Source organism: Mytilus edulis, unplaced genomic scaffold (genome assembly GCF_963676685.1).
Source record: "Mytilus edulis unplaced genomic scaffold, xbMytEdul2.2 SCAFFOLD_1012, whole genome shotgun sequence".
In the NCBI taxonomy this organism is placed as follows: domain Eukaryota; kingdom Metazoa; phylum Mollusca; class Bivalvia; order Mytilida; family Mytilidae; genus Mytilus; species Mytilus edulis.
This window is the reverse complement of record NW_027267092.1, coordinates 5,169-28,866: the sequence shown is the minus strand read 5'-3', so window position 1 is coordinate 28,866 and position 23,698 is coordinate 5,169. Positions and strand designations below refer to the sequence as shown.

At 31.9% G+C, this 23,698-nt stretch overlaps 1 protein-coding gene across 1 annotated transcript; it reads left to right on the top strand.

Moving 5' to 3' along the window:
- The first annotated feature begins 473 nt into the window (after window positions 1-473).
- On the top strand, window positions 474-23,495 carry LOC139504890 (ATP-dependent zinc metalloprotease YME1L-like). The gene is given in 17 exon segments (XM_071294781.1): window positions 474-556; window positions 1,215-1,479; window positions 2,007-2,098; window positions 2,936-3,026; window positions 3,587-3,646; window positions 4,071-4,163; window positions 6,135-6,267; window positions 6,729-6,791; window positions 7,311-7,423; window positions 8,271-8,315; window positions 8,481-8,591; window positions 12,156-12,307; window positions 13,037-13,163; window positions 14,097-14,170; window positions 16,025-16,144; window positions 21,678-21,749; window positions 21,751-23,495. Coding segments are annotated over 17 exon segments (1,746 nt in total). The 5' UTR covers window positions 474-520; the 3' UTR covers window positions 21,850-23,495.
- The last annotated feature ends 203 nt before the right edge of the window (window positions 23,496-23,698 follow it).

The window sequence follows — 23,698 nt, the reverse complement described above, 5'->3', positions numbered from 1 at the left end:
CAGAGAGAGAGTTTAATGAACACTCTCAATCATTGTTGAAGAAGCTACAAGCAATCAGAAAATAAAACTTTTAAAGAAAAGAAATTACTATCAAATTTGGCTACTGAGTCGCTACTCTCATGTAGCTAATAGCATTGAGCAATTGAGTGAAATTCACTTTGGATAACAGTTTCAAATGACAAATGAAAAGACAGAAAAAACAGAGAAAATGTATTGTATAACATGTATAAAGAAATAAAAAAATGTTCAACAAATAGAAATTCTATGAAACTTTCCTGGCAGCAAAAAGATAAGATAGATAATAGTTTATTCAAGTGTCACATATCGATCTACGATAAAATGAGCATAGAAATGATTAATGAATAGACTTAAGATTGCAGTTTTGTGTTAAACAATAGCTTTATTTTTCTTTGTTAATTTATTATTAAATATGTCTACTTATGTTTCATTAATCAAATTTATTTCAACAGATTATCAGCAAACAAGAGGATTTAAAACACAAAGATTGAAAACTGTAGGAATGGGAGGACAGAAATCAGAATCTGAATTAAATAAAGTTTGTATTCTTATCATTTGTAATAAAAAAAAAAAGTGGATACATACATCTGTGTAATTAATAAATTTGTTCCATAATTCAACGATAATTCTTGGCAGAACTTATAAAGGGTAATAGGAACTTTGAAAAAAAATTATGAATTGTACAATTGTTTCTATACTGTTAATAGATATAAGAAGATGTGGTATGAGTGGCTGAGTGCCAATGAGACAACTCTCCATCCATGTCACAATTTGTAAAAGGGAACCATTGTGGGTCAAAGTATGGTCTTCAACACAGAGCATTGACTCACACCAAATAGCAAGCTTTAAAGGGGCCCCAAAAAATGACTAGTGTAAAACCATTCAAACGGGAAGACCAATTATGTGGTCTAATCTATATTAAAAATGAGAAACAAGTCCAGTTTGATCTTTACATTTATATACTGGTCAAAGTTAAATTTTAAATACACTTTTATTATCTGTTCATTGCAGATTTTACTATATTTTCAGTGACAATTTACAATTTAATATATTGTATTTTTTTTGTTCCGCCTTCCTTAAACAACATTAACATGTATATATTGTTTAATAAAAAAAATCACATGATCATTCTTCAGTCTGATAATTTGTATGAAAACTAATTCTTAATTTATATTTATGTTTAATTTCTTTTGTAGTTTGTGAATATATTGTTTCAAGATAAAAGTGGACAAAAACCAGTTGAAGGGGAGAAATTTAAAGCAATGCATCAAAAGCATTCAGGGGACCATGCAACACAACAAGAATTAAAAATATCTTTTGCTGATGGTTATCTGGCAAGGGATCCTTCACACAAGAAGCATTACTTTGATAATGTTATACAGGGATTATTGAAGTCAGCTGTCTATCTTTTCTGTTTGTATGTCATACTCAAACTGGTTGCCAGCAATTTAATGGGTAGAGGTTAGTGAAGATGTACTTTTGATATCAGTTCTTTTTTCAGAGACCTGCCATTTACATTGCTTATCTTTTTTTCCCACTTGATAATGAAATAAAAAAAGGCACATGCAGCATAGTTTTACAGCATGTTAACATGAAACATCTGTTCAATACATTCTTCACATCCAATATTTTCAGTTAAGTTGCTGCTAATAAAGAATAATAGTAATCCATCCATCATGGCTATTAGAAAGTAATATTATGGAGATGAATTTGAGTAAAAGTTGATATCAAATAGTAAGAATAGTGTTAAACCATCATGTATCTTAAGAATATTGCTTTTGTTTCAAATAATAATGTTAATCATTTTGATTGCTGCTGGAGACAACAATCAAACTAAAGTAGTGAGTTTTAAATGAGAAAAATGTCCTACTTCAATTCTGTTTATTTCATTATTTAATCAGAGTATCATGTCCAACCTAGTTATAGAACCCATGCAGTCGTTGAATGATGACAGGAAAAATAACCAGACTAACTTATAACTGTTGTAGGTTCTGGAGTAGGTGGACTCAGTATTCTGAAACAGGAACCATTTGAAATAGCACCTGAAGATGTACATGTTACCTTTGATGACGTTAAAGGGGTAAGTTTTATAGCTCATTAAGGTTACACAAATGTTTTGTGCTGTAATTTTGAATGTAATTAAATAAATTATACCCCACTCAAGAAGTGGAGGCTGTATTTCAATCACCCTGTCAATTTGTTTTTCAGTTAAACCAACAAATATTGCCATCACACTTTTCTCTGAAATTACATACCACTTAAAATGTTATAAGCAGTTTGACAATAAGGAGTTATCAGTCACCTACTTCCTGTTTTCTGATATTTGAAATGACAAGCTTCACAAGAAAACACTTGTATTCTAGTAATTTCTATTCATACAATGCTATAGATATTTTGGTTGAAGTCATATTTTTGTGTATTGCACCTGAGTTGAAAGTAGTGCCAAAAATGAATTTTTGACATTTGTCCATGTATTTATGAAACATAAAGATATATTTTGAAAGTTATATGCATAGAGATATTACTCATCTCTTTCTTTGTGTGGGTAATCTAAAACCTGCCTTCTAATAACACTTTTAAAATGCCATCTATGTGCAGACAATTCAGAAGAAAATAATTTCATTCTCATTCATAAAATCAACCGACTAAAATTATATTTATTTTTCATAAAGAAGGCTTAATATTCAAGCCAATCAGCTAAACTGAGACATAACAGTAACGTAAAAGAGCCAATCAGCTAAACTGAGACATAACAGTAACGGAAAAGAGAGACAGAAGATACCAAAGGGATATTTAAAACTGACAATGCCATGGCAAGAAATCAAATGATTTATATAACAAAAAAAGTTAAATAAAGACTGTTGTAACATTTGTTGAAATTTGATCTTAATTTAGATTTACATAATGTCGATTGTAGATTGATACAGCTAAAGATGAGTTGATGGAGGTTGTTGATTTCCTTAAAGATCCTGATAAATATACAGTATTAGGGGCCAAACTCCCAAAAGGTATGTAAACTCTGAGTCAAATTCACCAAAGGTATGTCAACACTGAACTGTACATGAGTGGTCAAAGTCACAAAAGTAATGTCAGCAAAGAAATGAACAGAGCATTAGAGGTCATATTCTGAAGAAATGTTAAGAAACTCCTTAAATGTTTGTTTCGACAGAGATTTTCATATCAGCGGGCAAATTCAAGGAACAAATTGCAATGCACATATCTTCAGGTGGTTAACTAACAGAATTGAAATGAACACAACATAAAGCGCTAAACTCCATAAAAGTTTTATAACTTGTGAATTATGATAATACAGCATCAGAGGTCAAAATCAAACGTAAAATGAGATGAGATGTGGGAAATTATTGTTTCTCCCTATAAGTACTTTATAAATTGCATACTACCGTACTTAAATTACTTATTGTAAATAAATATGTCCCACAGAGCATATTATTGTACAGAAGATTAGCTCACAGCAAAATTCAAGAATTTAGATTTTTTTATTCAAATAATATATTTGTTGATTTTTACCCTTCATCATGTTTATGGTATGATATTATTACATTTACAGGTGTGTTATTGGTAGGACCACCAGGAATTGGTAAAACTTTGTTAGCCAGAGCAGTAGCAGGTTTGTAATCTCACTTATCATGCTTATAATATCTCTGTAATAATTATAGTATACACCAGATAGAAATACAATAAATCACTCATAACTGATAACAAAAATTGAGATCTAATTTTAATTACAAAAATTGTGTGAAAGACAATGGTTTCTAAAATTACATGTATGAATGCAATTTTCTTGTTTACCTGGTATTGTCAACCTGAGTCTCATTTTTAGCTATAATGCATTCACCTTGTCTAACAGTCTGCTCGTCAATCTTTTCAACCAATTGATTAACTGTACAGATTTCATTGCCTAGTATTTTATCAAAATAGTTGTAGACTAGTTGCAAGGATATTGGTATTAATATGTGTGGTTTGGTTGTAAAACTGATTTTGTGCTGTGTTTTACCTGTGAATATTACTTTATATTAATATATTTTATACAGGTGAAGCAGGTGTGCCATTCTTTCAGTGTTCTGGATCTGAATTTGATGAAATGTTTGTTGGTCTGGGTGCAAAAAGAATCAGAGACTTGTTCAGTGAGTATTGTCTATGTCAAAGCATTTATTGTGTTTTTATACGACCGCCAAAAACATTTTGGGATCGTATAATGGTATGATGTCGACATCGTTGTTTGGGTTGTTGTCCGAGACACATTTGGTATCTAAGGTTGAATACCATAAAAGGAAGGTTGCTATAGATGTCGGGGATGATGGTCCCAACCGCTTAGGAATTAGGGGCCAAAAAGGGGCCCAAAACAAGCATTTTTCTACTTTCTGGATAATAACTTGTGAATAAGTATTTCAATTGCTCTGACATTGGACCACAATGTTTAATACCACAAGTAGAAGGTTTGGATTCATTTTGGGGGTTATGGTGCCAACAGTTTAGGAATTAAGGGCCAAAAAGGGGCCAAAAACAAGCTTTTTGTAGTTTCCAGACAATAACTTGTGTGTAGGTGTATGGATCTCTCTGACATTGTACCACAAGGTTTCATATCACAATTCGAAGGCTGACATTGAGTTTGGGGGTTATTTCCCTTTCATGTAAAAATAAGGGGCCAAAAACAAGCATTTTTCTAGTTTCCAGACAATAACTTGTGTTTAAGTGTATGGATCTCTCTGAAATTGTACTACAAGGTTCCATACTACACAGGAAATGCTGGGAGTGAGTGGGGGTAATTCTCCAAGGGGGATTATAAAAAAAAATATGGGAAGGGGGGGGGGGGGTCCAATTTTTATTTCAAAATTTTTGAAAAGTTTCAAGTAGAAATCTTTAATTGATCAGTATTGCACAATATATTTGTTAGAACTGGACATTTGTTTTGTGTCAGAAAGCTATATTATGTCAAAAATTTGATCACAACCCAAATTCAGACAGTATCACGCTTGAATATTGTGTTTAAATTTGCCCCACCTGTTCAGGGTTCAACCTCTGGGGTCGTATCAGGTTGTGCTCAGCGAAGCTTTTTATTATTTTTAGTTAACATTTACTTCATCTCAGCTTTAACTCATATTGTTTAACTTTGATATGTATGATGTCTGAAAACACGTCTTTTGATCTCCTACAGCCTATTAGATTAGTCCATTTTTATTTGTTCCATGTGGTATACAATTTGATAACTAGAGCAAGATTTGTTGTCTCTAGAGTTTTAAAGCTAATATGATATGCAATGTTTTATATCATGCATTTTAAGGGGACTTGACTCACAATACAGTCAGGGGTACTACTTGTACAAGTGTATTTTATTTACTTGAAAAAGTGAAAAAAAATATACACATATAAGTAAATAAATAATGTTTGAATAATCTCCCTTTAATTTTCTGAAAAATTTACTTGTATAAGTAAATTTTTCTTACAATCCCACAAAAATCCTCAAGTTTTGAGATGTAAAATCATGCCTTTAATGATTTTTCCCAGGTTTGCTCAAATTTTTTCATTTAAGTTCAATGTTTCATCTCATTAATTCATCAAAGAAACTGATTGAGCAAAGATCTTGTATATTTGCGCAAGGCAATCTAAAATTGCTCCTTTGGGGCTTGTAAATGAGCAGTGTTAAGAAGATAACAGACAAATGGGACTTTCATTGTCCATGAAATTACACTTAAATGATTAGTAAAGACATCTGCAAAGGGTACACAATTTAAAATTCTATTAGAGCAAAGAAATCTTAAGAATTCAAGAAAAGAAGAAAGGATGATTTTTTTACTTATACAAGTAAAAAATTCTGAATGCCTAAGGGACATAACTAAGCCAATTTTTTTTTACCTATACAAGTAAATAAAATTCACTTGTATAAGTATCCTACAAATTTACTTATATGTGTATATTTTTTTTTACTTCTTCAAGTAAATAAAAATACACTTGTACAAGTAGTACCCCTGACTGCAATAGAGATAAGACAAGTTCCAATTTAGAACTGTGGAGTTCAAGGTTTGAGTTGAAGTGTCCTGCAAAATCTTTTTAGATTTGGATGTTGTTGATTCATATATTTTTGATATTATTTGTAGGACAAGCCAAAGAAAAAGGAACCTGCGTCATATTTATTGATGAAATAGATAGTGTAGGAGCTAAGAGAACAAGTTCTGAGTTACATCCTTATGCTAATCAGACTATTAACCAGCTCCTGGCTGAGATGGATGGGTAAGAACTGAAAAAAAGCAAAACTAGAGTCAAACTCAACTTCAAAGAAAGGCTGACAAAAACTTGAAAAAAAATAATGAAAAAACAACTGTCTACAAAACATCACATGGAAAAGTCAACACTAAGTAAACAATAACACCACAAAAAAATGGAGGTCATCTCAGGAGCTCTAGAAGGCTTAGCAGATCAAATTTCAAATGTACCACTCATCAGGTTATTCATATTAAATATGATGAAAAGTTACATCAAGTGATTATACATTACTCCATAGCAGATTTTCTCTTATAATGTTTATCTAACCATAAGACATCAGCAAATTTGTTAACACTCAGTAATTTAAATACTCTTACCTTAAAACTTGACTTAATGAGAAATTTTGAAATTCAAACACGTTTTTCAAGTAAAAAAATATTGATGAATAAGAACAGATTGTTTGTTTAATAATAATTCTTTTTATCCAGGTTTGCCCAGAATGAAAATATCATAGTATTGGGAGCAACAAATAGAATTGACCATCTAGACAAGTAAGGATTTAATATGTAATGAGAGATATTAATTATTGGGATCTTTTCTTTGTGTAGTAAGTTTTGAAATTTCAATAACCAATAATCCAATCTTAACTAAGAACCAATCTTAACTAAGAACCAAAATGGCAACAAGTTTTAAGTTGTATTATTTTCAAGTTGATGTAAAGGGGCCTTGGTGGCATAGTGGTCTAAGTAGTTTATTCTACTGTAATCATTAGCCAGTCAACACACTGAGGTAATGAGTTAGAATCATGATCTTGCAGGTGCACTCGACTCCAATCTTATGAGACAACTGTCTACAAGAGACCAAAATGACACAGACATTAACAACTATAGGTCATCGTACAGCCTTCAACAATGAGCAAAGCCCATACCGCATAGTCAGCTATAACAGGCCCCGATAAGACAATGTAAAACGATTCAAACGAGAAAACTAACAGCCTTATTTATATAAAAAATATGTTGTTTTAAAAGATCTGGAAACTTTTTTTAAATTATTTTATAATTTGTTTGCAGGGCATTACGGAGAAAGGGTAGATTTGATGTTGAAGTAAGAGTTTTCCCTCCAGATCTGAAAGGAAGAAGAGATATCTTAAATCTGTATCTTGGCAAGGTTAAAGCTGACAAAAGTAAGACTTATTATAGGATAACAAATTAACAATTACTCAAGTTAAAGTAAGCGCACTGAATTGCCTCGTTTCAGCCCCCCTCTACTTTCATTTAACTGCCTTAGCTTGTTGGCCTCTAGCATAAGGTGGTGGGTTTAAACTCCAGCTGGGTCAAACCATTAGCTTGTTGGCCTCTAGCATAAGGTGGTGGGTTTAAACTCCAGCTGGGTCAAACCATTAGCTTGTTGGCCTCTAGCATAAGGTGGTGGGTTTAAACTCCAGCTGGGTCAGACCAAAGACCTAAAATTGGTATTTGCTGCTTTTCTGCTTAGAACTGAGCATTATGGAGTAAGAGCAAAGACTGGTTTGCTCGTATTTAGAATAATGAGCAGGGTAGTAAGACAGGTCTTCCTGCAGACTTTTAGCTTGTGAACTAGCATGTTGAAAATTAGGCTCAGTGTGTCAATTTAGTACAAAGCAGGGGTCATATTCATATTGGATTAACACATTTTTGCCCTAAATATGCATTTGATTAGCCACTTGAAGTTTAACAACAATCATCCATCCATCCATACACTTTCATTTCAAACTGGAGCACTGCAATAGTGTATAGGATGATATTAAACTTGAACATACAATACTCATCTGTTTTGTTGATGTATAGCAACCAACTGTATGGAATGTGAAGTGGCTTTCTGTTGATGGTTGCACAATTTTAGGTTATCTAAACTTCTTGCTTAATGATGGTAATTTTCTACAGCCTTGTTTAGATTTGAAAATTAAACTATTTTAAATACATGCAAGAACCATGATTATACGTGTAGAAGTAATTTTTTTTTTAAAGTTACTACTTTTAATATTTTTTCAGATATAAAAGTAGAAGATATAGCCAAGGGAACAACAGGTTTTAATGGTAAGAAATATATAGCACAATAGTAAAGCAAAATAAAGATTATTAGATCATTTAGATAGATTTCACTACGCGACAGTGTTAAAGTTGTGTGGTATAGCTTCAGAGGATGGAATTCATGTTAACTTTAATTTTAAAAGTAACAATATATTTATGAATATAATTTAGGTGCTGACATACAGGACTTGGTAAACCAAGCAGCTTTAAAAGCAGCCATGGAAGGAGAAGATATGGTCAAAGAAAAACACTTATACTGGGCCAGGGATAAAGTTTTGATGGGTAGGTTTATTAAGGGGGTACCCAACACTATACCCCAAAAAAATCCTGTCGTTTAATTTTTCTTAATTTTTTTTCCTTGATAAACTAGGACAACCTCAACATCTTGTAAAAATTTTAAAAGATTTGAACCATAGGTTTAAAAGATTTGGCAACTCAAATATGGCATCTTTTACATACTAGTATCGGCCAAAATTGGAAGTTTCTGAAATATGGGTATAGGGTTGAATTTGTTAAAAAAATTTAAATTTAATCCTAAATTGACAATAGCATAGCTAATAATGATAGCTGAGGTGAATATTAGTTCACTGATACCCCTTCCTTGTAAGTTTTTTATTCCGGATTTAAAATTTTGCCAGAACTTTCATAGGGCGTATCAGAATCAGCCCCGAAAAGTGAATGCTGTGCTTCTAGTATATGAAGAAGATTTTTTTTTTTGAAAAAAAATGTGTCGTTTAATTTTTTTATAAAACTAAGCATTTGGAGTGCTATACTAGTCGGTTGTTCTTGCAAAATTATTTTAAAATTTAACCGTTAGATTTTTTGGTATTTAAGTTTAAATTACGCCCCACCCTCAAATTGGTTCATTAAATAAGAGCAAAATCTATTCAAAAAGTACATAATGGCCATATTTTTGTTCGTCTTTAATACTAGGCCTTAGCTATTTGGCATGTTGATGTATCATCACAGGGTTGAGTGTCTTGCATCATGATGACCTTTGTGTGACCTTCAAATGTGACCTTCAAATGTGACCTCAAGGTCAACTTTATGGTTTTTTTCCCGTGAAAAACACAACCATGTAGGCCATAACTTCTTTGCCTTTTGACCTAGGCCTTATATCTTTGGCATGTGGATGTATCATCATGAGGTGGTGTGCCTTCTTAAAATTTTGACCTTCACATGACCTTGAACTTTGACCTCAAGGACGATAAATATGGTTTTTGGTAAGAAACACTTGTACGGGCCATGACTTTTATGTAGTCAGTATGAATTCATATTTATTTAAAAAAATCATATTACACAAGCTTTAATCGACCATACAACAACATAGAAAGATTTATGACATGTCAACCCATTCAATGCACACGGAATAAATAATGGACATGTTTGAAAAAGGGAATCGTTTCTATTGAAGCGCAGCGTACGTACTTAACTACTCAACAGACAGCAAAGTGAAAACTTCCTAGAAATCAAACCGTAGGAGGAGTTATGCCAAAAAACTATATACCAATAATGGGACGGACGGAAGGACAGACGGACAGGGGTAAAACAATTACCCCCCCCCCCCCCCCCGACTTTCAGTTGCAGGGGCAAAAAAGGATGTAACTGATTTTTCATTTGAGATACGAGCTGTTGAAATTTAAAGCATGACACGCCAAAAATACACATGATTCATAGGGAAAAGCTAAGTTGGCAGATGCTTTACATGATCAAGATTTTCAATTTATTGGTCTTTTGGCCTGATTCAAAAATATACAATTCAAAACTTAACGACAAAACCATTGGTGCAAAGAACCACGGCTCATAAGAGATGAAATAGAGCTATCATCCTTATACTGTTAAATTAAGTTCGTTAAACATAGAATGTTTTTAGTATTTCTGCAGAGGTTATGAAAATTAGATACAACTGGTTTTTAGTTAAAAGCACGGCAGTTACAAGTTTCACATTATTTTTGGGGCCTCTTATTATTATAGAGAATGATTACTCTTTTCAGTAATAATCTTGAATTGAGACTAAGTCTTGAGAAGAAACATTTTCACTTGTCACTTGCAATAACACCACACTTTCTTTTTTATATTTATTTCAAAATTGCATTTGATAAAAAAAATTCGGAAAGATACACAAGTTAACATGACAAATGCACAACAAAAGAAAATAACAAATTTTGCTATCCCTTCGAAATTTTAATTTGATAAAGCGAAAATGACATGTTCTATTTATATCATACATGTGTAGTTTCAGTTTCAACTATGATTCTAAATATAGACTTTACTTTCCCTAAAATTGCGGACGGAATAGAAGACACCCGTTAATTTTCTACACCAGTCCTGTCAGGATAAAGGTTGGAAAAAGATACTAGAAAGATATAGTTTTTTTTATTCAGATGAATTAAGAAAGCAAAAATATGTGTAGTGTTTTTTGGACTGAAAAGGACGTTTTTTTCCTTCTTTTTGCCTTCAAGTTGTTTCGTGACATGTAAATGATGCACTGTTGGTTGATTATCCGTCTTGGTATCTTCTAACTTTTTACATAAATATAAATCATGCAATAAATATTAATTGCACTTTAAAAAATATGACAGCAATTATAAAATTTTAAATTATTCGTAATCTTTTTTTTCCATTACTACATGTATTACTTACTAAGGCCATAGTGTATTTCCTAAAAATCAAACCTCATGTTTTGTTTAAAAAAAAAAGTATTGTGGAGTCAATTCAGTTTTGATGAAATTTGAAAAAAGGCAAGACAGGCTTTTGAACAAACAAAGGCAGGATCAGTAATTTGGCATAACAAGCAGGATGACAATTTATGAAAACAATTTCAGTAAACTAATGAAAATTGCAGGTCCGTAAAAGAATGAAAAATAAAAAATGCAGGACATTAATGATGATTACATCTATAAAAAAAAATGCTGGACAAAATTTTAAATCCTAGCCCTCCCCCCCCCCCCCCCCCCCCCACCCCCCCCTCAAATCAAATGGTAGCATCCTTAGACTTTTGACTTTTTGTACTTTATTTCATTTTATTTAAGACCTAGGCATTGCCAATTAAAAAACGAAAACAGTTATGGTACTTTCTCTTTCTGTTTCCCTAGCTCCTTTTCTAACGTTCTGGTTTTCTTTTGGTAAATTTATTTCACTTTGAAATTTCCCTTTTAATAGTTTATGTCTCATTGAAGATTCATTTATTGGAAATGAGTAACTTTAAATGAATTAAAAGATTAAAAGAATAACAAAGGGTGTACAGCTGGTCTTAGCAATAATGTAAACATTCTAATCATGATCTTTTAAAAGCTTACATATTGCACATAATTTTAAAACGTAGCAATGAATCAGACTATGAGTAAGAGTTATCTTTTCTTAGGTGCTCTGTACCCCCTTAACTGCAGCTTTTCAGGTATGAAGTTGAAGAGAATGATAAAGGAACAGCATATTAATCTGGTGTTTTCTATATATATATATATATTGTTAGAATGTACAGAGAACCTGTTTATAGTGTTTATAAATTAATTGCTGTACAAAGTAGAAAATACATACATTTGTAGGTTGTCCTTTGAAACATATGGTATGTAGGGAAGGCACTTTGAAAATGAAAACTCTTATACAACATGATATCGACATGCAGTACACCATTACTTTAATAAATATTTGACACACAGCTCCAGATGAGAATTAAAAGTACCCTCCCTTACCTTATCTTTTCATGGAACATCACCATTTTGAAGATAAAAAAATATTCATGACTAAAAATATCCTTCTAAGTTTAAAAGGAAATTTAAATTGCAAAACCCCTCCACTAACAATTTTGTGAAACCTAAAAATGAGTTCATTTGTTGAATGTTTCAGGACCTGAAAACAAAAATAAGATACCAGATGAGAATACCAATTGGAATACAGCTTATCATGAAGCAGGACATACCATTGTTGCATACTTCACTAAAGAGGCCACAGCCCTTCACCAAGTAACAATCAGATCCAGAGGTGTTTCTCTAGGTCATGTAAGTAGAATAGGCCACACCCCTTCACCAAGTAACAATCAGAGCCAGAGGTGTTTCTCTAGGTCATGTTAGTAGAATAGGCCACAGCCCTTCACCAAGTAACAATCAGAGCCAGATGTGTTTCTCTAGGTCATGTAAGTAGAATAGGCCACACCCCTTCACCAAGTAACAATCAGATCCAGAGGTGTTTCTCTAGGTCACATAAGTAGAATAGGCCACACCCCTTCACCAAGTAACAATCAGAGCCAGAGGTGTTTCTCTACGTCACGTAAGTAGAATAGGCCACACCCCTTCACCAAGTAACAATCAGAGCCAGAGGTGTTTCTAGGTCATGTAAGAAGAATAGGCCACAGCCCTGCACCAAGTAACAATCAGAGCCAGAGGTGTTTCTCTAGGACACGTAAGTAGAATGAAATGATAACATGTTGTTACTAAAGACAGTTTAGGTTAAGTTAAACGTTTTTCAATGTTGCTGTTCAAGAATTGTAGTTCTTGATTGAATAAAAAATGGCATTTTAAGTCAATTCTGTGCAATTACTTAAGAACTTTTTTGGTCAATGCTCTTGTTTTGTCATGTTTTCACTGATGAAAATGATAGAGGTCGTATGGCCAAAATTGCTGTAACATATATGATAAATGGGATAAAATCCTGGTTTGACAGCTTTTTGTATTGATTGATTGGCAGGGTGAAAAAGAATCAGGAAGTTATTGTATTAAATCTAATTACAGACCTCCTTTATCCCTGAGACAGAGGAATACAATCAGACCAAGGCAAAACTTACAGCAGAAATGGATGTAGCAATGGGAGGAAGAGTGGCTGAGGAAATCATCTTTGGAAGTGATCATGTCACAACAGGTTTGTATGCTTTATTGTCTCCCATTCACTGGTAAAAAGTAAAATCACAAAAGTACTGTACTCCGAGGAAAATAAAATCGGAAAGTTCCTAATCACATGGCAAAATCAAATGACAAAACACATCAAAAATGAATGGACAACAACTGTCGTATTCCTGACTGGTACAGGCATTTTCAAATGTAGAAAATGGTGGATTGAACCTGATAAATTAGTTCCAAATTTAAAAAAAAATCTTACCATTGATCATTTATGTATGTTTTGTTGTATTGGACATTTAAGAAAAATGACTGTCCTCCATAGTATATCTAATTATTGTGCTTAGATCTGCCCTATTTTTATGCCCCATTTATTATACCCCATTTATGGGCATTATGTTTTCTGGTCTGTGCGTCTGTTCGTCCGTCTGTCCGTCTATTGGTTCGTCTGTTCTTCCGTTCGTCCCACTTCAGGTTAAAGTTTTTGGTCGAGGTAGTTTTTGATGAAGTTGAAGTCCAATCAACTTGAAACTTTGTATACATGTTCCCTATGATGTGATTTTCTAATTTCAATGCCAAATTAGAGATTTTCCCCTATTTTCATGGTCCACTAAACATTGAAAATGATAGTGCGGATGAGGCATCCGTGTACTGGGGACACATTCTTGTTTATTGCAGTTATGAAACTATGAAAAAGGTAACTTTAATGACAGGATTTTTTATATTTGAAAGAAGATACATGTATATATGGAGAGACTTTCTAAGTTGCATAATCCTATTGTCAATGTTTAGGACATTAAAATATGTTATATTGGATATTTTTGACACATTTGATATGACAATAAGCACTGTGGGCTTGCTTGATATTCTTGCAGATAAAGTCTGTGTCAAAAACAAAAATCAATGACTGTAGCGTGGGTAATGCTGATTCTTTTCAATTTTCATGATCATTTTGCAGGTGCAAGCAGTGACTTTCAGAGTGCTTCAAGGATAGCAACAGCAATGGTGACGAAGTTGGGAATGTCAGATAAGGTAGTAATAGTTAATTATAGTATTCAGAATAAATGTTAATATTCTCTTCACTTATAGGTTTATAAGAAAGAATTAATAATTGTTAGTTGCCTATCATGTGGAGGCAATTTTAGTAAGAAAAGTTGTTGCTTCGGCTGTCAAACTTGCAAGGATTTGAAATGGATTGCCTGGATACAACATGCCAAGTTGGACTGGATGTGTTAAAACCAAGTTGCTCTCTTTTTAATTCTGTTAATAGAGATTATCACCTTGTCATTGCAGCTTTATTTCGTAAATAAAGCTAAATTGTGATTTGGTATCTGTCGAATCAGGCATAGACTTGTTTGAAATATAAAAATAAGAAGATGTGGTATGAATGCCAATGAGCCAAATTTCCATTAGAGACCAAATGATATAGGGGTTAAAAACTGTAGGTCACCATGCAGTCTTCAACAATGAGCAAAATCCTTACAGCTGTTATAGGCACCTAAATGAGAAATGTAAAACAATTAAAACATAAAACTAATATGTTATACAGCAACAACTGACTTGAGAAAGGCACATACAGAGTGTGGCAGGTTACACATGTTTGCTTGGGCCAAATCCTCTAACCTAGCGCAGAGGTGTAAAAGTGCAAAATAAAGATTCCAAAATAAGAACAAGTATAAAAAAATTCATAGAAAAAAGTAACAAAAAATGTGGTATTTTTATGCCCCCTTTCCTCCTAGGATAGTAAAAGAATATTTTTCTGTTCTATATTCCGTTCTTTCATCCTGTATCAGATTTAATTTTTGATAAGATGGTATAACAGGATGTTGAGGTAAAAAGAACTTGAAACCCTGGCGCACATGTTCATTATGATATGAATCTTAAGATCATATCCCTGATTGTGGTTTTGACATTAATGTTTTAGATTGTATCCCAGATTTTGATTGTGACACACAGTTTCCTGTTAACTTATCATTGACATGTGATAGTGTGAAACCAGTACATTCTCAGGTAAATATTTTGGTTACGGTAGTAAACTACATCAACTTGGAAACTAGTACACATATTTATAATGTTGTGATCTATTTCAATTATATGCCAAATTACGGTTTGATCCTGATAACATGACTATGATAATATTATGTTTATGCAACTGGGGTATTGTGTCCAATGGACAAATGTTTTGTTTCTGAACTACTTTAAATACAGAAATTAATCGTGATATTTTTATTATTGAGAAAAATGTAACGGGGTTAAAATCGAAATAAATTAAACTCGCATTTTGAAATTATTTTGAATGGATAAACAGTATTTTATTCTCAACATCACAATTTTTTTATCGCATTTTAGTCTAAAATACATAATTGCAATAATAAATGCTAGCAATATATCTGAATTTACCAGTATATGTTTGTATTTACTTTAAACTTTACAACATTATGTTTATTCATGCCTTCCCAGGATTAAATATTGTTTGTCTAGTTAGCATATTTACATATTTACAATAAACTTCATGCTTCAAATGATGGTTTATAGGTTTTTGTTATGACAGGAACAGGATAACGTACACAGAGAAAATAAACATAATTCCATATTAACAATGATTCATAAAAGTTAATTTTCATTTGATAAAGTTAAACATTGCACAATTGTAGGGTGGAATAAGGTAATATTTCTTACAACATTTTACTTCATTTTATACAAATAAATTGGTTTTTTTTAGTGAAGAAATTTCATTAGAGTGTACAGTATGATTGAAATAAACAAGGGTCATTACATACATATACATCATGCATTACCTCAGATCAAAATAATTAACATTATCAGATAAAGATCACTGTATTAGCAATAACAAAAACAATTATAGTACTAATTATTTTCTTGCAGATTGGAGTTCGTGTGTTTGACATTCAGCAACAAGATGGCGGGCTAGGTTTTATAATGGTTAATCAATACAGTGAAGCTGTGACTAAAGAAATAGATTCAGAAATAAAACGTCTTCTTCAGGTAAACAAGATATTACCACTATCATTACCAAGATATGTCATTGAACCCCATCCACTCTCTTATATACACACCACCACAGGTTGTTAAGTATAAATATAATCCTAGTCTTGACTGTCCATCTATGAACCAGACATGGGGTAATTGAAATATGTATTGTAATTGACTGTAATTAATTACAATTTATCATGTAATTGAATGTAATGTGTAATTGAGCATTTTTTCAATTACATTGTAATTGAATGTAATTAATTACATAGCCAAAATTGCCTGTAATTGACAATTACTTTTCAATTACAAGTCAATTACATTTGAAATTTTGGATCAAAAGATTAAATCTTGTGTTTTCTCAAAAAATTATTAAAGCAATAATCTTAACAAATGTTGTAAGCTGACAAAGAAAAGCCTTCACAGTATACTTTCTGTATTAACACAACCATGGTAGATTCTTCATTTTGTATTGAATGATAAAAAAAATGTAGACACATGCCATAATTTTAAAAGAAACCACTAGGAAGTCACTGTCTTGACCTTAATTAGTAGATTTAGATAGATATTTTAAGACATTGATTTAACATAATTAACTTTATTCAAGGACTTAAATAACCAATAAATATAACCTCTGGCTATTTGTTTTATTACAAACTATATAATGACTGTTTTATAACAGTTATGTTAAACAGATATAAGGCTAATTAGAGAGAGATAAAATACCCCTAGGGCCTATAGGTACATGTTTAAATTCTTGAAGGGATAATGCCATATGACAAAATCTCACTTGCAAAATTTGTTCACTTATATATATGAATGTTGAAAGAAACATTTTATCAGATTAAAAATGAGCTCCAAGAGTGTACTGGAACATTTTACTGTTCCTGATGACTTCCAAAATGGAAATACTTTCAAAGGAAAAATGTATGCATTGTGGCACCCTCATTAGTGGAAGTTATAAAGTTACATCCAACTTTGTTACACATATGAAGGTAATACTATATAAGAATTTTAAAAATTGAATAAATTCATAATGCTTTCTTTTTCATTTCTAATCAGATTTCATTTATCTTATATCCTCTAATAGCTTACATTTAAAATTTGGAAAATATTTTTGTTTATTAATTAATTAGTTGTGATTAAAACTGAAGTTTATTTTGTTTTAAGAAGTCAGATTTCTAAATCACTTATTTAAGATAAATAATTTGAATAAGCTGGGATAAAATGAAAATCATTTCAAAAAATAAAAAATAGTGCTCTTTTTTTGTATCATTTACAATCAAATAAATTTAAATAAATGTAAAATTTCAATAGGTAAATTAAAACAATTTAATATTTTCAAGATATTAAATAAGGCCTTTTGTAATTTTCAGAGAAAACACAGAGATTTGTACATTCTGCATTCTGAGAATAAAGAAATTCAACCAACATTGACACAATGCATAAAAAAAAGTGTAAAATATTCACCGTCTGATCCAAAACAGTTAGAAATGACAAATCGCTCTTATAATGTTCATAGCTGGGGATCTTTTACCACTCTCTATTGTCGTAAAGTGAAGAATTTAAAACTTGATGGAAAAAGCTGACACTAAGTATCAAGTGCCTAGCAGAAAGCATTTATCTTCGAAACTTCTACATGAAAAATCGTTGAAATAAAAAATAACCTTGTAAATACTCTTAAAAGAGCTGAAAGTGTGTGTTTAACCATTGATCTCCTGGTCTAGTAGACAAATGAGAGGAATTTTGGGAATCACAGGCCGGAAAGGTGCAGACTGGCTGATGGAACATTTGAAAAGCTGATGATGGTCAAATGTAATGGGAAAATGCTTAAATAAGTTATATGACACAATACAAAAATGTATATACTAGTTGAACACTGTCTAATTGTTATAACTATAGAGCAATGTATAATACTTATGTACATATCATAGAATAAATGCATGTTTTCAATGTTTTATCTTAAATTTCCTTTCAAATGTAATTGAAGTAATTAATTACATTTGCCAAGTAATTGGAATGTAATTAATTACATTGGTAAAAAAAAGTCAAATGTAATGTGTAATTTAATTGAAGATTTTGTAATTGTAATTGAATGTAATTAATTACTTTCAAATGTAATTGACCCCATGTCTGCTATGAACCAATGATATCCTGGTCATTTCTTTAATTAAAACCAAATTAGCAGCTTGAATATATATTTGAAATATTTGCCATTTCACTAACTTACTTTTGATTGAACCAGTTTTGTCTCGCCTTGACGGAGTCAAAAAGTGAGACATAGGTATGCTGTTTCCGGTGGTGACGGTGTCAACAATGTATTAGTTTGTGATTAGGTCTAGTTTATGGTGAACGGCAAGTGGTAGGTCAATCATATTTTGTATGCAGTTGTATAAGCATTGGCACATCTCATTTCCATGGGGATTATTTGGCCCTGCCCCCTCAGTCATGGTCTATTGACTACGAAACTTTTGCTTATTTTACATGTATAAGTTTGTGATTTAGGTCAGTTTATGGGGAAACAAAAGTGTTAGGTCAATGATATTTGGTATGTAGTTGTATAAGCATTGGCATATCTCATTTCCATGGATATTATTTGGCTCCGCCCCCTTAGTCCATGGTCTATTGACCTTGCAACTTTTGCTTATTTTAAATGTATTAGTTTGTGATTAGGTCGAGTTTATGGGGAACCACAAGTGGTAGGTCAATGATATTTGGTATGCAGTTGTATAAGCATTGGCATATCTTGTGTTCCATGGAGATAATTTGGCTCCGTCCTCTTATTCATGGTCTATTGACTTTGAAACTTATCTTAGTTTACATGTATTAGTTTGTGATTAGATCAGTTTAAGATGAACTGCTTATGTTAAGGTAATAATATTTGGAATGCAAATTTATTGGCATTTGCAAGTATTGTTTCCATGGAGATTATATAGCCCCACCCCCCCTCTTCATGGTTCATTGACTTTGAAACTTTTACATAGAATTACAAGTTAATGTTTGTATTTAGATTTGGGGAACGACTTATAATAAGTCAATGGTATTTGGTATGCAGTTGTATTAGCATTGGCACATTTCATTTACATGGAGATTGTTTAGCCATATAACTCAGTCATGGTTCATTGACTTTGAATATTTGCATAACTTGTGTAAGATGTTAGAGTATTGCTATTTGGATTTCAACATTTGCATAATCAAAATTACAAAAAGGCTAGACATATTTCCTGTGATAACAGTTTATTTAGATGTAGATTTTTTGGATCAGATTAAGATGTGACATAATAAACCCTGTTTTTCTCTAGGGGCTACCTGACATAAAGTTATATCGGTCTTTGATGTTGTTCTTATTGGCCTCAAGCACAACTTAAGTGTTGCAGGGGGGACATATATATGCAGGGTGTCCATGCATGTGTCTTGTCTTGTGTAGCTCACTTGTGTGCAATTATGCAGAATTTCTGAAATGTACATCAAAGGTTAACATAAGCAATATCTTGGACCTTTAGAAATTCAGTGCTGTTAACTATTTATTAAAAGAGTAAATCCCTTGAAATATAAAACTACAGTGAAACCTGGGTTAGACCGAACCCTGATAAAACCGAATTTCAGTTTAAACCGAACAATTTTCAAAGTCCCACAAAATTTCCCTATCAATTAACGTTAATTTAACCTGAAAAAACCGAACCCTGTCACACCGAATTCCGAACGCTTTTTGAAGGCTCGTTAGAAAATTTGTATCTAAAAATTACCTGTCAAAATCGATCAATACCAATCAAAAACAATAAAATATAATTAATTATTTGCATGATTTAATTAAACAAACACAGGATGGCAGAGTATTCCCGAAGGTATTTGAGGTTTAATGAACTTGTGAGTTGTTATTACAAACTAATTAGGCATGTCTGTGTCCATGTATAAAGTAATTTTTTTGTAAAGAAACGTTAAACTGGTCAGCTACCCCCATTGCCGGATAATGACAAGAAAGGAACTTTCCCTCAGATCAATTTAAATGCACCTTACTCAAATAAATTACGGCCACAAAATCGAAACTGCCCATTCTGTAGCTAAACTGTTTAATCAAATAATAGTTTTAAAGCCTTTCACCGATTAAGAAGTCGTGCAACACAACAAGGTCAATGTATTTCGATTGCTGGATTCCCTTTAGAGGCCCTATATATTTGATTCGAATTCTCCCGAAGACTTCCGTTAGCTATTTAGCAACGATAAAGTGCGAGAATAAACTGGACCCTGCTGTTTATTTCACTGTTATCGTTTGCCGAAGTATCAATCAGGGGGTGACCAGTTTAGTCCGAGAACTCGTGTGTACAATGACATTCCCGATTCAACTACGGAATCGTCATATGACAGTGACTGTGAATCTGAATTGGTCAGTGAATTAACGGATGAGAAAATGATTATAAAAAGCAAAATCGCTTCCACGTCAGACATCTCCCAACGACGACCGTGATTGACGGAGTGGCGTTTTGATTTATAAACAAAAAATGTAGCAAAACGTCTATCTTTTATCTTTTTTTACATTTACATCTAAATCAACACAAAAATAAACTGTCGGCTGTTGTGTCACCTATTATTGCTGCCAAAATTATTTTGGTGTCGACTTCCGTCTACCTCTACAATCCGAACACCTGTGAAAACCGAACAAAACGCAAAGTCCCGTGGGTGTTCGGTTTGGACAGGTTTCACTGTATATGGAAAATTGCATTTTAAGCACTCTCAAGCTTACATTTCTTGTCAGACTTTATGAAATATATCAGTAATGTCTTATACAAGTTTGAAAATTAAGAAATAATTGATGCAAGCTATACTTTATTGTAGTTTTAACATGGGTAGGCATTATATTCGTGATTATTTTTGCTCTAGGAGATAGTGAGGGCTAAAATAACACGAATATAATGTCTACCCATGTCAAAACTCCAATAAACTATAGCTTGCATCAATTATTTTGATTATGATTAGGACAATTAAGGTAATTTCTATGTCTGACGTGTATAAGTGTGGAACGATTGTGTAGGATCTTCAATGAACCTCCCTTTTTTGTTTGTAAACAAACAAACAAACGATTAGCAATGTGATTTTTCAGAGAGGGGAGTTTTGAACAGCAAGCATGAACAGTTGTCGTATTTAGGTCAAATAATTCCAATTTCGAATTGCAACATGTTACAGTCATAATAAATGAATTTGTTACAACATGTGCATCATTTAAGAGGTTGGAAGTGTTTTAAGTTAATCAAATAAATTAAATGCATGCCAATTGAAAAAAATCATTATTCTCCAGTAGTGCATGTGCATTTTAAAATCTCCAGTACGCATGTGCATACAAATTTTATTGGATTTAGAGTATTGGTTTATTCATAAAGCGAATGAAGCACGTCATGTTAGAATAAGTGTCAAATCAACAATTGTTTCAGGCATTATGACCTTTGAAATATTAATAATATTGGAGTTATTGCCCTTAGAAGTACAAAAGTTACATTGGCTGTGGACATGGAAACACTGTAATTTTTATTCAGTTTGTAATTTATTTTTGCAGGAATCATATGACAGAGCTAAGAAGATCTTGACAAACCATTCAGAACAACATAAAGAACTTGCTAAAATGTTAAGTGAAATATGAAACATTAGACAAAGACGAAATTAAACTTGTGATGGACGGCAAACACTCAACAAAAAAGTTTTCAGTTGATATTAGTTATGCAGCATAATTTTATAAAAAAAAAATTCTGGTCATTGTGATTTCTTGATTTGGTAGTTCTTGAACAACAGGAACTCCAGTGTACACATAATCATTCAGAAAATGTGGTGTCAGAACACTATTTTATAGTTTTGAGTGTCTGAACTAGCATTTTATTGAACTTTATGGTTGTTTAATTTTCTGAGAAGACAAGATAAATGTAATTCAGGGATACTTATGTATAACAGTAGAGTTATGTGTTATCATGGTATGGGCTATTTGTCTTCATCATTGTTGTAAAATACCTTTTAGGTGTTCGGTTAAATATTGCTTACCCCAACAGGACAAATAAAGTTTACATGCATTTTATCATTCATACTTATTGAAATTCTCATTTTATTCTTAACATGCACTCTGTATATGTGTACAGCTTTATAACCACATTTAAATTTTTTGTAACACTTGCCACTACTAAAAACTGATAGAAGACACATTGTAGCAGAAGATATTTCCACCTTTATACCTATAAGCAAAAATTGATACAAACAGCCTTATTGTATAATTTTATAGAGTTTTTTTAAGAATTTATAAAAATTAATAAATAATATAATATGAAATACCAAGACATGATTCTTATATTCATGTTAAGAATATCGTTTTAAATATCTGTTCAATTAAAAAAAGATTCAATTGTATTCAGTCTTGATTTTTTTTTACTTTTTCAGTCAATATTAATTTATGAGTAAATCTGTCCTGATAACCACAGCAACAGCCCTATTGTTGATCTTATTGAATGTTAGGTCTTAAGAAATAACACACAATAATGTTAAGTACATTACTGATCAATTCATCAACAAAAGGAATGACTTGTATTGAAAATTGAAATATTGTCAAGAAATCAAAGTTTGGCTAATGTATACTTTTTATTATTTTTATTATTTTATTTTGACTCACCTTTCTCATGTCTCATAAAAATGTTTTATGTTTTATGATGCTGATTAAGTTTTACCTAAAACGTACCTTTTATATATATTACTAATACTTTAGTTATCTATTTCGATGGGCATGCTGATAGAGTGATATATGTTCTAATAATAGTAGGGGAAATGTATTGTTATCCGAATGTTTTATCCATTGTGTATCCATTCATTTATTTATTATACTGTAATTTTTTGTGGTTATTATTTTTACTCCTTTCCTTTAATATAAGTTCAAATGACCAGCAGGCTTGAATTAATGATGGAGGATTACCTGTAAAACGTTTAGTCAATACTGTATAGAAATCTCTGACGATGCAATCTTTTTAGTGAGTTATGTATAAAAATTTCAAAAGGTGTTTGGTCAACAAATATTGCTTTTTACTTGTATATAATTCTAGTAAGAATGAATGGTTTGCAGATATAACAACATTGCTGATTTCCCCAAATAAAATCACTTTTTCTGCATAATGTCATTTCATTGTTGCTAACATGTCCAACTGTAAAAAATTTCACAATGTATTTTTGTCAGACATTGCAAAGCTGGGTTAAACCGGAAAATGAGAGGTTTAGGGATGTTGTGCACTATTTAACTATCAGAGGGTTCCATTACAGTATCATTGATATAATGATATTATGTGGATATTTGTTAGACCAGGCAGTGTTTTTGTTGACAATAAAATCATTTTTCATAACAAAAGTTTTGTGGTTATTATTTTTACTCCTTTTCCTTTAATATAAGTTTAAATGACCAGCAGGCTTGAATTAATGATGGAGGATTACCTGTAAAACGTTTAGTCAATACTGTATAGAAATCTCTGACGATGCAATGTTTTTTTAGCGAGTTATGTATAAAATTTCAAAAGGTGTTTTGGTCAACAAATATTGCTTTTTACTTGTATA